Below are 15854 nucleotides of genomic sequence, written 5' to 3' on the forward strand. Positions count from 1 at the left end.
GAAAGAGAAAGTTTGGATTGGACTGGATTCCCGCAACATTCAATCCTATTATCCAGTCCTCCAACTCCATCAACTGTGGAAATTGATCAAGCTCCATTCAGTAACAGGGTTTTTTTTGGTTTGGTTGTTTTTTTTGGGTTTTTTTTGATCCTACATATATACTGTTTTGTGCCGCCAGTAACAAAAATGAGAACCCTCAAAAGGACACACAGTAACACAAAGCAGAGCATACACTGAGGGGACACAGCAGCAAGTTTAATAGGGATCCTTGAAAATTAAACTACAACTAGATTTTTCTCACCTTTTCATTTTCCAGTATGTTCAGTTTTACAAAATATAGATGCATTTGTGTGTGTACAGGTGCAGAAAGTTTCTCCCATGAAAGGGTTGCTGTTATCTCACAGGTATTTCAAAGCACTAACCAGACACAGTTTTCAAGCACACATACCCCGTTTTTGTACGGAGGTTTTGTGTTTTGTGGAAACAAACAGCACAATTGCACCTTTTCTAGTTTGAGCTGAGAAACACGAAAAACCCAAGTTGTGACTTCAGCACCTAAACTAGAAGCAAACATTTTAAAGCATGTAAGTAGATTCTCATATCATCAAAGCTTTGAGGAATGTAATGATACTTTTACCTTTATTTGACCACTTAAACTATGCAATGACAACAGAAATTTAGAAAACATTCTTTCTAAAGGAAATGTACAAGTTACTAGGCATATTCTCAAGTGATGAATGAAAACTGAACAACTACTTCTAAAGAAATCCTACCATAGTCCAACACAATTCTGAAACAACAGTATCGTTAAAGTCACTTTGAACTGGAATCATGTTACAACAGCAAAACTAAATAAGGCAAGCATGATCACATATACAACCTTAATGCTCTGGAGAATTACATTTAACCAAATAGATTTGGACCTTGTGAATATTACATGATCTGAAAGAAAAATTTAGTAATACTCCAATAAGGCAACTGAGAAATGAACAGTGCAAAAACAAATGCCATAAAAAGCAATTATTTTCCTTGTTTTCCATAATTCAAAAACCAGATACTGAAAAGGAAGAAAAATATTAAAGTCACAGGCATCAGAAACAACTAAATCAAATTCTTTTAGGTGATAAAAAAAAAAATATTTAAGCACTGAAGTATCTTGAACAGCATGTTAGCCAGAAACCTAGACAGGTAAATAATTTTTTTTTTTTTTTTTCTTTTAAGTAATACCTGCAAAAAGCATAGCTCCACAAAATAAGAACTAAAGTTAATAAAACTTTTCCCAGAAAGTTAGTTTAATAAGTAGCGTGTTGCACACACAGACTGCTGCCTGGCTAAAAACTATGATTCTGCAATACACTACCTCTTCAAGTGGGCTTTTCACATCTGACAATAATGCTCCTGCTGTTGTTCTGCCCAGCATTTATTTACAGTCCATTTAAACAATAGCATCAGCAGAAAAAACAAATCTGAACAGCTCTTAACAGTCACTCTCACCAATCTTGCTTTCTTAAAACAAACCTGCCTTGATTTATCACTATTTGAATTTCAACAGTAATGAAATGTTTCCCCAGAAGTTTCACATCAGTGATATAGGCTGACAATATCTGAAAGTTAGGGATAATGATTTGAATTGATAACTACTACTGAGTTTAAAATAAAACTCCTTCATTTATCCACTCTCTTAACTGCATCTAAGGAAAAACAAGAAAGGGTGTACTGAAGGGGCCAAAATTTTTATCTAAACTTAAAACGTGTATTAAAAATCTATCACAACCAAGTTTCAAGCAGAATACTATTCTGTAGCATATAAAGTGCTATACCGTCTAACATGGTTTATCCACATAACCTATAGGAAACCCAGTAATAGGAAAATCACATGAACTGTATGGCTATAATTACATATATCAGTAAGTCAAGTAATAGAGCACCAACATGTATCACTCACTGTATCATAATCATACAGCTGCTTTGCTTTATTCCTAACCGGCTCTGTTGCCCTCGCAAGAATAAAGCAGGGGAAAAAAAATTAACTGCTGATACCATGTCAAGATCAAAGTGGTTAAATGACTTTTGAGTGATAAATTAAGTTTCTAGGATTGTTCACGTTTATTTAAGCATTTCAAAGTTGTGAAATAAAAAAGAAAGTGTCGTCTCTTTACGAAGCCTAGTAGGCAAACTAATATATTCATAAATTTATTCTCTAATATACTCAAATATTGGGTTCTTTTGTATGTGAAACAATAACAAAACCAGACTAATGCAGCGTAGAAGGCTGTCATCACACAGGATCACAGAACACAGAAAAAGTGAAGTAAAAATATTGTCTACCTTTTCCACCTTTCCACCATTGATGTCACTGGGGAGGAACTTCTTGCCAATCGTTCTTAAATCTGTCTGAAATTAATACGGAAGACAAGACAATATTAACCTAAAATATCCTGTTTCAAAAAAAAAAATTACCATCATAAAATAGGAAAAAGAAGGGTATTTCTTCTATAATGTCAACTATTTATAGACTATGAAAAATCCATTCCTCCAACTGCACACGTTGAAAAGAATTCAACTAAAAGAGTTTACAAAACAAATCCTTTTGCTTTTTAAATTATATTCTTGTTTTAAGCACTTTTTCAAAGATGATTAAATGTTTTTAATAGACAAAACAAAATGACTAAGTAATGTTTAATTATTAGACATAACTCTGAGGTTTAATGGAGGTAAACTTCTTTCTTTGCTCTCCATCTGGCACTTAAAGAAAAGCATTTTTAGTTTGTGCGGTTTTGCATGCAGAAATCCTTCATAAAAGGTTGGGATGATTTTTTGCAATTATATCTGGAGTAAAAGCTTAAAAAGCATTTAATGGAAATAAGTTGCAACTGAAATGCCTGATTACTTCTTTTGGAAGCATGGTAGACAGCTGCATGACATTATTCAGCAACTGTGCAACATGGCACCTGACAACATTAAACTAAAGAATTCACATGATCAAAGGAACAAATCTCCACAAAAGCACTTTCTTCACCTAACACTGCTTAGACAAGCATATCCATCAGGGTGATGTGTGACAAAAGGATGCACGGGATGGCTAAAAGATGCAGCATGTGAAAATAGGAAATGGAATAAAAATTAAACTTTACACATTAGGTTTTTAGTGCATTTACATGTGTTAAGGAAAAAAAAAAAAAGCACAGCAGTGCAGCCTAAAACACCTATGCTTTCTAAACTCCATTGCTTGAAATAAGCCTGTTGGTTTAAATAGAACACGTTGGTGCAAATTACTGTACTGAAGCTGAAAACCCTCCTTATTTATTATGATCATAAACACTTCTAAAAGAAAAAGGGCTGAATGTAATTACTACTAGAACCCGTACACTAACTTGCCATTAATATATGCCGATGGACGATTATTCCAGCATCTTAATCTAGAATGGCGCAGCACTATGTTTTAGTATCTAAAACATTGTAAACAAGTGGTTTATTCTGTTTTTCAGTGAGAAACACTGGTACCATACAAATAGAAAACTAATTGTAGGAATGCTCTGTCAGTGTATTTACTCTGAGTATCTATAGTGTGGATAAATGCACAATGCACCTTCTGTTGCCCAAGATGACCAGAGAGTGGATAAGAAAGCACATTTGGTTTTCAATCTGAGCCCACCTGAGGGAACTGATCTGTCATCTGTCAGTTATTTATCTCTGAATAGCCCACAGGCTCCTATAAACTGTTCCCGCATCTTCCATAGCCATGTAATTGACCAGTCTCCAGCAAAGTGCTTTGCAATCACAGCAGCAGGAAAGGGACACAACTTTTACAAACTCTTTGCGAGACCTTATACAAAACAAAAACATTTGATGGACCGAAGGTACATCTATGTCTATTTCACACTTATTTAAGCGACTGACACAAAAAAAGGCTAGTTGACTTCTTGGTTTCTTCTGCCTGAAACATGTCTCTAGCAATCAAGGAAAGATTTGTGAATTTGTGAGAAGTGGAATCTAAAAATAACTGTTAGTCTGTTGCTCAAACCACACTGCTATTCCTTACTTACCCAACAAGCAACTTAATCTTCTGGGTATCAAAGCAACTGACTTCATGACAAAAGTATTAATAAGCAATTAAAACTGACTTTGGAGTACTTAACAGAATAAACCAGAAATGTTAAGTATCTATCAAAAACCCTGGAAATACAACACATACATGCACAAATGATCGTGTTAGTACTTGTTCCAGCATATAATTACATGCAGGGTAATGCCCAGCAACCTGGAAGTATTTTCTTTTTTCATAAAGCAGTAATGCATTCTCAGGTGTCTATATAGGCATGCTACTACATGGACTGGACTACAGTCAGAAACCAAATGCTTACTCTCTGTATGTTTTGTATTACATTATTTGTATTTTTGCATTACAATTTTGCTTTACTTTTTTCAAATTCATTACATGAATTGGTGCATGCATACATATTAGTGATCAAACACATGCTTCAAAGAATAAATGAAAGGAGCAGAGGGGATAATCTTTTCAGATTATCATTTTAAACCAACAGCGGTTGAATCTGGAAGATGGACAAAATAATCCCTAACAATTCTCATTTACAATTTCATTAAGAATATTCTTCTCAAGTGCTCTACTACATTGTTTTCCCCTTAGAACTACATATAGTTATTACAAAGGACAAAGTTTACATAAATCCGTATACAGTGCATACAAGCTTTAAAACTTCTGAGTATGCATGACTGAAGTTTTAAACAAAGAAAACGCAAAATTTTCAAAACTCTCCATCATGATTTGTACAGAATAAATTAAAAATAAGTAACAAATATATGGATTAAGTAGCTGCCCTCTTTTCATTGTTACTGAAAGGGAGAGACTTAATGAATGTTTACCAACAATGGATATACTAGAATTCTGAAAAACAGAAATTCACATGCACACTTCTCTCAAGTCCTCAAAAGTAGTAAGATTTATTGCTTCCAAGTTGTTTCTCTATCTTGTATATTTTTGTATTTATTTGTTGACAGGAATAACGACTACTAATCCAGATTTCTACAGTAAATAAAAATAAAAAAAAACCTGTTTGTAGTTACATAAATATGTACTGTCACAGGAAAATTCACCATTACTTTGAATATGCTTTAAGGAGTATCATGTCCAGAAGTCAAAGTAAGTAAAAATGTTTTATTCATCCCAAACAATTAATATTTTATACTACAATTTGATACCTATGTCAGTGTACAGCACTTCTCATTTTACTGCTTGTACTTTGACTTTATATTTACATTTTATAATCGTATTTTCCTACTGCAAATTATGTTCATTTTTCTCCTCTAGGTTTCACAGTTTGGAATTGATGTTATTTGCAAATAAAATACACAATTAATGTATGCAAGGAGAGAGACAGGTACGCTGTCCTTTACGTAAATTACATAGACAATGGTACACTTAATTAGCCACATAAACCTACACTTCAGCCATTAGATATATCATTTCTAGCATGATTTGTCAGAAAAAAGTTTTCACAATCGTAACTTACATTAAGGGCAACTAGGATAATGTCATTTGTATTAACTTTTTCAGAGGAACTTATGCAAGCTTCAATTCCTTCATCTGAAAGATACCTGTTAAAGAAAAAAAACATATTAGAATATCACATGATATATCTATTTGGCGAACATTTTTACTGTGTATAGCATTATTGTCTTCGGTTTGTTACTTTTGTGCCAGTGAAGTACAGATTTCAAAACACTTGTAAAATGACTTCATGTAATAAGTTTCCTTACACTGAGATGAGATTAAGTAAGAGATTTCTTCTCCTGTAATTTCTAAACAACAGAAAAAACCCCTCTATTTACAAAGTAAAAACAGCCATCATCATGCTTATGTCAAACAGGGTAACACTACACTCCTCATGCCTGCCCCTCCAAATTATACAGACCTGGTTTCAAAAGCAAATGTTCGGGCTTTACTTGATGTAAGTGGCATACTTTAACTCATTAACTTTCAAGGAAAAAAAAAAATAAATTACAACAACTCCATCCCACACACAACACAAAACACAACCATATTTGTTTTTAAAGAGCAAGACTGTACAGTTAAACCCTCAAGGACTGGGGCATGTAACACTGCCACCTTATAAAATGTATTCTTGCTTACCCAGGCTACAAAAAAACTGATAAAAATGGAAGCGCATTACAGTGTATCGACAGTCAAATATGGCGAAAAAGTTTAAATAAGAATAAGATCAGTGTCTTTCTGCAAAAATTCTGTAAGCACACCATAACTTTGTTCATCTGAAAACTAAGTAAGTTTTAAGTGGATTCAGCTAATCAATTCAAAAGGGTTGTCCTCTTCTAACCTCCAAAAACACTTAAAAAAAAGAAAAAAGATAATTTTAACTTGAGTGGTCAGAAATCGCGACATTTGTTATTCATTTTGCGTAATATTTCCTATTCAAAGCCCCAGTTTTCATTTTTATGTAGCTGGCAATCTGCCTCTCTCCACAGCTCTTCATTTTATTTAAATACATCACACAATCATTAAATAATTGATATTTACTAGATACTCAGTCTGAAAGACAGTACTTGCCCAAATAACATTTAAATAACTACCTGCCAAGAAATCACCATTTCCCAAAGAATAAAAGAATGATTTAAGAAAGAAAGCTTAATATACATTAAGAAATATTACAAATGATATAACTATTAATGAGTGCTTCAAGAAATACTTTTTTAAAGAAAATAACATCCACAGTGTAAGATATAAACAAAGCAAAACATTTGAATGAAAATACACTTTATAGGCCTTTTTGATTCTAGTCCAGGTAACATTAGCATCACCGTCTCCAGCCCTCCAGTGTTCCCAGACTAACTAGTGATCCCAGTTGTGCTCTAACCAAGACACTGCATGGGATCTAACTGTCCCAGCTGGACAGTAACATCTAGGAAATCCTGAGAGATCAAACCACCATCACCAAAAAATAAACAAAACAAACCAAAACAACCCAAAACCCAAATGCACTGAATGGGAAAAAAATACAAATACAAAAGCATAAGAAGAAACAATCCTATTTTTTTATATAAAAGGCAGGTGCTTGAGAAGAATCAGGTGGCCAGATTTGTTGGCTTTCATGGGAATGTAAGATTTCCCAGCTGAGCAACTCAGAGCTCAAGTACTATGTCCTGTGAAGACTCAGGTAACTACTGTGAATTAAGCAGATCTCGTCAGAAGGTAAAGTAGAACGGCATTCCCACTCTGTGCCAGAGGAAACTGGCATTATCCTACAGGCACTATCCTACTCCCGAGGCTTCAACTATGCGTTTAATTACGCTAATAGACTTCCTAGAAAGAGCAGTATCCTAAACTCTGCAAGTTTACCTTCTGTCATCTTCAGGGTAAAATTGAACATCAGTTCAACATCAGGGGTTAGGGGGAGTACAAAATCCCTAAATTGAGTTTTAAAATCTGGGGGAAGTCGTGGAAAGATTCCTCGTCTTCTGCTCCTAACACAAATGGAGTCAATCTTCCATTCTACCAAAGCTAGCAGGACTGCAGTTCTCTTACAGAGTTACTTAGCCTGGATTTAGATGCAAGCACTACCATTTTCCAGGAAGAGAAAAGTGTTTTTCAAGAATGAATAAGCAACAGTCTGACCTAGACTTAAATTTTCCCTATATAGGACAAGATTAATTCCGCTATCACAAATTCACTGCTGAGTCACGTTTTCCTTTTTCACTTCAAAGTGAAGACTGAATCACAGCTGTCAAAATCTCACTCAGCTTTAGTCAAAATTATCAGTTCATAACATTTTATATATAAATTTACATACAAACTTTCAGTTTAGTTTGTCTCATTACTGTGGAGGTTTTTTGAGACAGAAGTATAAAGAGAAACTCCACTGGAAAAGACTACTCATTTTTGACTTGTAGTAATTTAAGTAACAGCACTTAGGAGAAACATTGCCCACCTGAATGAAATCTCTGCCAACATAACAGAGGCACCAACCATGAAGTGCCACTGGGGACATCTGTTAGTTTGATTTAAGCAAACAGTAAAGCTTTTCAGCAAAAGATTTATTAACGTGGTTATTAAAATAGTCCTCAAAAAAGCAAAATCTGTGAACATCAAAGTGTGGGGGGGGATATTTTATAATTTGGAATTGGTTGGTTTGGTTTTTATAGATATTTATAACATGAAAGCATAAATTACTTAAATACATAAAACCAGGATCAAAATTACTTTCAAGAAAAAAGATCAAATCAGCAACTATGTCAGCAAAACTATGATGAAGAACTTCGGCAGAGAGAAAAACAAAATTAGCAAAGCTTTCCAGTAATGCATCAGGTGTTGCTTCTGTGCAACAGGATGTAAAACTGCAGATTTCATCAGAAATGGTCCAGAATTGGTCAGGGAACAAACTGCAATCAGGAAACACTGTACACCAGAATTAGCCAAAGCACAGATTTCTCCTTTTTCAATAGTAGCTTGGAACTAGTGTATATCAAGTCAGTCTTTTCCATTTTGCCCTAATAACTCTCTTATACAGACTACTTTAGACAGCAAACCTACAGGAAGTTCTTATTTCAAATACATTATTTTATTTTCTCTTCTCTTTATTGTCTGTACAGTCTCCTATAAGAACTACCTAAGTTTTAGTTCTGAATATTTCCTGCTACTGGCTCACAAATTACTTAAGAAAAAAAATAAATCAGTATTCTTAGGAAATTTTTGTTTTAAAATAAATGTATTTATACAGAAGAACATACATCTATATTTCTCAAGTATGAAAAGGGAGTTACAAATGGCAAAATTAACTCTTCAGCTGGCATAATCCTTCCCCTCGCAACATATAGGTTACTAAGTTCGAATTTTCTTTTTCCAGGCTCTGAAGGAAACAGAGTCCCCTTTTCTATCTGCTCTTAATAAGAGCATGTGATATGCTTAAGGTAGGACCTTTACAGAATAAGGCCACTCCATCTTTTTGTTCTCTGCATTAGATGAAGGAAAAAAAACCTGACCCTGAACAAAACCAAAGACAGCAAAACCCCTCCTCTAGAGTCAAACAGAGCAGCCCTGCAGCTCTGTGTCTCTATTACATTCGAGTCCCTCACAACACCTACATGACCCGTTCTGCACATTTTGCAAAACATCACGACCTATCACAACCTTAGGTAATGAAAGCTGAACTACAATGTGATTCTATTACATTAATCCAAGACACTTCCCATTGCCAAGGGGCACGAAACAATCCTAAACCACCCATGAACTGGACCACACTGCTGGAAGCACGTCAAGCACCTCCCCAAGAGGTACCTGGCAGTGCTGTACAAGCAGTCTCCTCCTCAATCCTTGCTCTCCATATCTCCATCCCAACCAAGCTGTCCCGACACCTTTTTTGAAAGGGCAAGGTGGCACAGGGGATAACCTGGCACAGGGGATGACCTGGCTGCTGTCACAACCAACACGTTTCCCTTTGTCTTTCCTGTAAACAAGCATTTCAGAATTATGGTCTGTTGCTTAAGGTGAAGAAGTGAATAAATAAATGGCAGAATATATGGGTGAGAAGCACAGAGTGAGAAGCAGACAAGCTCCACAAAGCTCTCTAAGCAGCCAAAGGCTAGCCAGCGGTTGACCACTGACATCTCACGCTAACAGCAACGAGACAAATTATTTCCTTAACATGCAACGCAAACAATACTATCCTGGAAAATGAGCCTGAAAGACTTAAAAGGAGGCAACTATGTTCCAACTGGAAGCTTCATTTTGGGCTTTATCCACCAAAATCTTAAGCATCCTAAAGAGATATTTATATTTTTGAGGAAATTAAAAAAAAATTGAAACCACAAAAATAACCCAACACACACACACACAAAACCACACTGAACTTTCCTCTATGAGGATTGGTACCTAAAATAATGTACATCGCAAGCACTTTTGGTTTCCAAGAAAAAATGTACTCGCTAGACTACTGTCTTGCACTTCTTAAAACAATTTCAAAAGTTATAAATTGAAGTAATGCAGAGAATTCAATTGATTTCAAAGGAACTATAGCAAGTTACGCTGCATGAGTCACATAGGGATTTTGTGGCCTTGGCACATTAATATAAATTAAAAAACAGAAATAAAATCAGTTTACAACCAAATGGGCACAAAGTTGCTGCAAATGGTTGAAATGGTTATTTGTGGAGCGTTCTCTTGATAAAGGAGACCAGTAGAGAGAGGAAAATATACGCTTCTGCTGCAAGTCTTCCACATTACGTTTGCTGAAACCTGAGGGATACCTCACCTGTTCCTCACCCCCACACACCAGCTTCACTCATCTGAGGCATGTAGCAGCACAATCCTCTTAGCAACAGCTTTTGTCAGATCTCCTAGAAAGTACTTAGATTCTTACCTTACCTTCAAATGAAACATTAAAACAAAGCCATTAGTGATGAAACAGCATTTTCTATGTGAACCATTCACATATAAATCCAAATCTGCAATTTTTCTGTCAAAATGTTCTCAATAAGCTTCTATGAAAAACACACTCTAGTAATTCTTCCTTTACAATACACAGAAAAACACATTACATCAGTGATAGCTGGAGCTGTTTTCCCCACTGCTCCTTCATATCAAGTATGATATCAATTTAATAACCTACTTTTGCACATCATAGGTGTGTGCATTCTCCTTTCTGGTATTTCCCATTGCTAAGGGCTATAACTCTGTAGTACCAATCTCACCTGCGCCTCTACTTATCTCATTTTATCTTCTGCTTTATTTCACCAAGAACAGATTACACCTGACGTGGCCTAAATAGACAGATTTTTGTACTGCTACACTAGTACCACCTATGTCTGAAACACTAAAGAAATCGGTGGTATCAAAGGAAGATGCATTTTTGCTCGTCTGCTTTTTACTGCTGGATCAAATATTTCATCTGCAGACAAACATGAAAGTACACACACATTTTAAAAGGTTTAAAATAAGAACTTTATTCTAGAATTAAACCCACCAGGTAAACAACTTCCCTCATAATATTTATTTTTCACAAGCAGCTTTCTTGAAAAGCATGTTTTCTGGATTTGTAATTTAATAGTTCATGCACAAACACATGCTTCAATCTTCCATCCTTTTTCTATCCAATATTACATTTTTCCAGAAATCCTCTGTAATTGTCTCCTATCATCTCTAAAATTAACATTTCATTAAGGAGAAGGGGTTTTTTAAGGAAAGAAGTAAATAAGGGAAATTAGTATTAATAAACATGCTTTATAAAATTTACATATCTCAGATTCACAATTCTTCACAGAATCACTGTGGTATTAGTCCAAAACAGAAACTGCACTAACAGTACTTTTTGTAATTCACTGCCAGCGATGATGAAGTTTTATAGTAAATTTTAGGTAGCTATTTTCAACGTGTGTATGCAAAAATCAGAACGTTTCTTCCATTACTTTGCCAAGAAAGCAGATTTATGCAATCATTCCATACAAAAGGTTTTAAAGGGAAAAAAAAAATTGCAGGGAGCTTTCAAATGTCTCGTACTTGGTAACACCACAAAAGAAGAGAGAACAATTTTAACAGTAAAGCGAAGTGCAACTTCAAAGAATGCAATAGTAAGAGACAACCACTGGGTGCCAGTATTGTTCCATAACAGGAGAACCGTATCTCCTATATTGCCCATTACAAAAACTTGTGAGTTCTCACAATAGGGTCTCAAAATGTTCTGCTGAATTTCGATTGTATAAAGGAATTACACTGCAATGTTACAAATTTTATTGAGGGGCTATCATTAGGGCTGTTTAAAAAAATAACGTATTTTAAAATATTATTATGCTAAATATGAAAATCAGATTTTAAAGAAGGCTTCTCCATACCCTATAACCTGCATAATAATACTGGAAAGGCAACTGACACTGTTTTTCCCTTCAACTTTCCAGATTTCTATTTGAAGAATAATGTAGTATTACACAAACTACCAGGCAAAATAAAATGGAACTTAAGAGTAAATAAGAATAGAGAAGATTTTAGAAAGATTCAAAAGCCCTGCCGAAACTAGGGCCAACTGTTCATTTATCCACAAGATAAACATCTATAAGGAATGAAAAATGTAGATTAAGTGGCATTCTTGGCAATTTTACTATTAATATCCTCACACCTAGAAAAGTGAAGCTTTTCCTAACATCTAACCTTGCTGCGTTGCCTTCTGTTGCCTCTTGTTTTCTCCACGTCCATTGAGAAGAGACCGTGCCTTTCCTTTTTGCAATCACATTTAGAGATCTGCTTCCCACATCTTCTATATCTTGCTCTGTATCTTGTGCGTCTGGTGCATTCTCCTCTATATCTTGTACTTATACTGATGATTATTGCTATCCAAGTGTATTTTTGTTCTCCTGTCACTTCTCCGATTTATTAACAACAGTTTGAACTCTGACCCTGAGCACTCACAGAGTCACATTCCTTTAAACTTTATCTTGTGTTTAAGCTTAGTGCTTCATGCTTCATCATCCAGGTGTTTAATGACAGCACCCAATAAAACTTGACCTAGAAGATGCCTTCATACAGCCTCAGATTTTGACAGTGAACAATCCGCAGCCATTCTTTCCAGTACTAGTACTTTCTAGTCCTGTCAAACCAGTTTTATACTTGCCTTACAGGAACTTAATCTAAACTATTTCCCTATTTCACTCCTTAAAGATGCAAAACCAAAATGTTAAAATAACAGAATGTACTGTATTCTACCACTATTAAAAACTCGCTAAGTTTTAAGTGGAATCATGCTAGCAAAAACCTATTTGCACCACCCAAAAAGCACACTGAGAATTACAGAATTTTGGTTGCAACTAGATAAGCACTTAGATGAACAGATACCAAGGTACTAGAGTCTATCTTTAAAATATTACTGACATTCCTAAAACTGCTGCACAGCCACTACAGCACCTCAGTTGCCCAGGCAGATAAACTTGCACCCCAGTTACCTAACTTTTCACTCCGGGGAATACACCACTTCCTTAAGTGCAGTCTCCAATCCAGGTCAAGCTGAAACCCCAGAAAGGAATCCATAAAATATGTATTCCCAAGCTCAAGTTCTCACACGTTTAGCTGACAAAATTTAAGACCTAAACCTCTCTCAGACATCTGTGATGCTTGACTTCCAATAAAAACAACAGTGAAGAAAGCCAATGGATTTTTAGAACAAAACAAACCAAAAAAAAGCGTGTGGTTTGTTTTTTTTTTTTTACATTATATAGTAAAAGCAGAATGACTGCCGTCACTGCCCCCCCTCCTTTATTTAAGTGTGGGGAAGCAAACACAAGTTAATTATTGAGCAGTAAAAATTATTTTGTCAGTGAAATCATGACCTAAGAAAAGCACAGCAAACACTCAGAGCCAAGGAAAAGGCGGGGGGGATAGAAAAAGTGCAGTGCTTTATTTAAAACCAATGCATTAGCTTCTTGTGAGGGTAATTCTACCTGAAACTTTCAGTAGGAATGGGATAAAGACCAATAATTTAGGATCATTACAGTCCTAAGCATATGCAATACCAAACACTGCAAAAATGATTTCATTGCATAAGCAATACTAGTCCAGCATCAATAACACTGGAGAGGAGAGCTGCCTTATACCTGGGTCAGTAGGTCCTGAGACAGGATTTGGTGGTAAGGAGGTTTCTACTAGGGGCCACCAAAGGCAGAGGGCACACCAGCACTCCCTGCAATACTTCAAGTGCTTCAAAGTCTGTATTTGTGTCATGAATTTTTAGTCACCTTCACTAACCCAGCTTCTCATCCATTTCCAAAAGACAAGGACTATTTTTATACAAAAGATTAAGTAACCAGTGATAGTTTCAGAATTACTCTTCAGTAAGTTTGACATGCAAACAGAAGTATAAGTCTATTATTAGGTTAGCCTGACAGTCCATCATTCTCTCTCACACCTCCCTAGACCTACACACCACTCTTCTCTTTTTAATTATTGGCACATGTATTGTTTCTTCTTCCCTCCAGCCTCCCCGAAATGACTCTGTTCCAAAAATTAAGCATCAAAAGCAAGTTTTCAGCATACTCTCCATCAAGTTCTTACACAGAGAACATGCATTTTAACCCTTGCATTAGTGAGATGTTTATACTAATAACTCCCACAGTGCGATACGTAGTGTGATGTATGCTTTTTGCAAGTCTGTTTTCTTCTATAAAATTCCTACTGCTGGGAATGCAATTTTAGTTTTTTTAAAAACACAAAAATGTTTAAAACTATATTATAAGACTGGCAGCACAACTTTCGCAAACATTTAACAACAGAAAAATTAAGAAAAACTTTGTGCTTGACCCAAACATAAAACTTAACACCTTTACAGCCACATCTCTATCTCCAATAATGCAACCATCAAAAACCTCAAACTCCATGCTTGTTCTTTCCCAAATGCAACATATTTCACTTACCAAATGCTTTATCTAAACTATGTAAGCAAAACTAAAAACCAGAATCAACTTTCCTTTATAATCTCAGTTCCCAAAAGAATAACATAAAATAACCACTTGCAAAACCCTGAGTGAGAGTCAGAAATCCTAGAAATTAGAGAATGCCTTATCACAGAGTTCTACAAGAGGCTGGTTTCAGGACACCCACCGTTCTTCTCCAAGCAAACGACTGGGAAAGGAAGAAATGCATGTGGAGAGGCCTCACTTGAATAGACAAACTACGCAGCAGAGTACTCTCTGAAAGGGCTGCACAGCTGTTGAATTGACTTCCTTATGCTTTCAAAAAGCTCACATTAGATGGCCTTCACCGAATGCTGTACTGCTCATCTCTTTTCATTGGCATCTGTAAACAGGGTAAGAAATCACTGAAGGACAGGATAAAAGCTACAAATTAAGTTGTCAGATCTGCATGTGGTACGTTTTAATAAATCGTACAGCTGCACTTTCAGAGCATTATTTGTGATATACTTTTGAATTGCATTAGCAGCACTGTGAGTATATGCAAAGGTTAACTACCCTCAAGGCTTTCATAAGTAAACAGACATTTTATTTTCAACTTTAAAACAATTGCAAATGCAACTGATACTTTGACAGGTGGTTTACATTCAAAAATTATCTAACAAAGTACAAATTTTTCATATTAAAGACGTCAAAATCTGAAACACTTCTTAGGAAGTAGGAAATTAAGTAGTTTGAAAGGATGAAAGAGAACAGAATTTTCTTCAAATAAAAGACTGCAATCACCAGCTGCTTAGCACCAGTACAGAATGAACTTTTACCCGTCTCACCCATGACTGTATTTCCACTTCTTTGGTCCTGCATGAACACAGGAGACACAGAGCGTAACTTTCTCTACTGGAAGCAACCAAGTTCCATAACCCAGAGGTGATCATCGATCACATCGAAATGCAGACACAGAAATCACTTATTTCACCACCACGTATATAAAACTAGGAGTGTCTGAGTCAAACTGAGAACTCTATTCTGCTTCGGTGGTTGCATACTATCTTTTTATTGTGAAGAATAAAAATGCATAGAGCTCTCGCTTCACCATGTAGATAGTTACACACAGAATCTTATAGATAGAATGAGCTGCTATCAAGCTCAGAAAAACAGCCAAAAGCTCATAAGAAACTGGACACTTAAGATACTATAAAAATTATTTTTAAACTGTGAGGAACTATTATTATAAAAAAAAAAAAACAACAACATTTCACATTTTTGTAACTTCCCAGAGAACTTCATTCCAAGGCTATTATTACTGGTGGCTTAGGGAAAATGGTAAAGGCATAGTGAATTTTATATTTAGAACCCAAAAATTAATGGCCATTCTTCAAAGGAAAAAAGGGAGCTTAATTACACCAACCAAACAAGAAAGAAGTCAAAAGAAAGAC

The 15854-nt window shown here is 35.5% G+C and overlaps 1 protein-coding gene across 4 annotated transcripts in view; it reads right to left on the minus strand.

Moving 5' to 3' along the window:
- TDRD3 (tudor domain containing 3) overlaps positions 1-15854 on the minus strand; it is a 113554-nt gene that overhangs the window by 65771 nt on the left and 31929 nt on the right. For 2 of the 4 annotated variants that reach the window (XM_074564530.1, XM_074564538.1), the window contains 2 exons: positions 5532-5616; positions 2329-2394 (listed from right to left, as the gene is read on the minus strand). In XM_074564530.1, the coding sequence (XP_074420631.1) occupies positions 2329-2394; positions 5532-5616 (151 nt within the window). The remainder of the gene's footprint in view (positions 1-2328; positions 2395-5531; positions 5617-15854) is intronic. The other 2 variants (XM_074564546.1, XM_074564553.1) reach the window with 1 other exon arrangement.

This window comes from Larus michahellis, chromosome 1 (genome assembly GCF_964199755.1).
Source record: "Larus michahellis chromosome 1, bLarMic1.1, whole genome shotgun sequence".
Classification (NCBI taxonomy): domain Eukaryota; kingdom Metazoa; phylum Chordata; class Aves; order Charadriiformes; family Laridae; genus Larus; species Larus michahellis.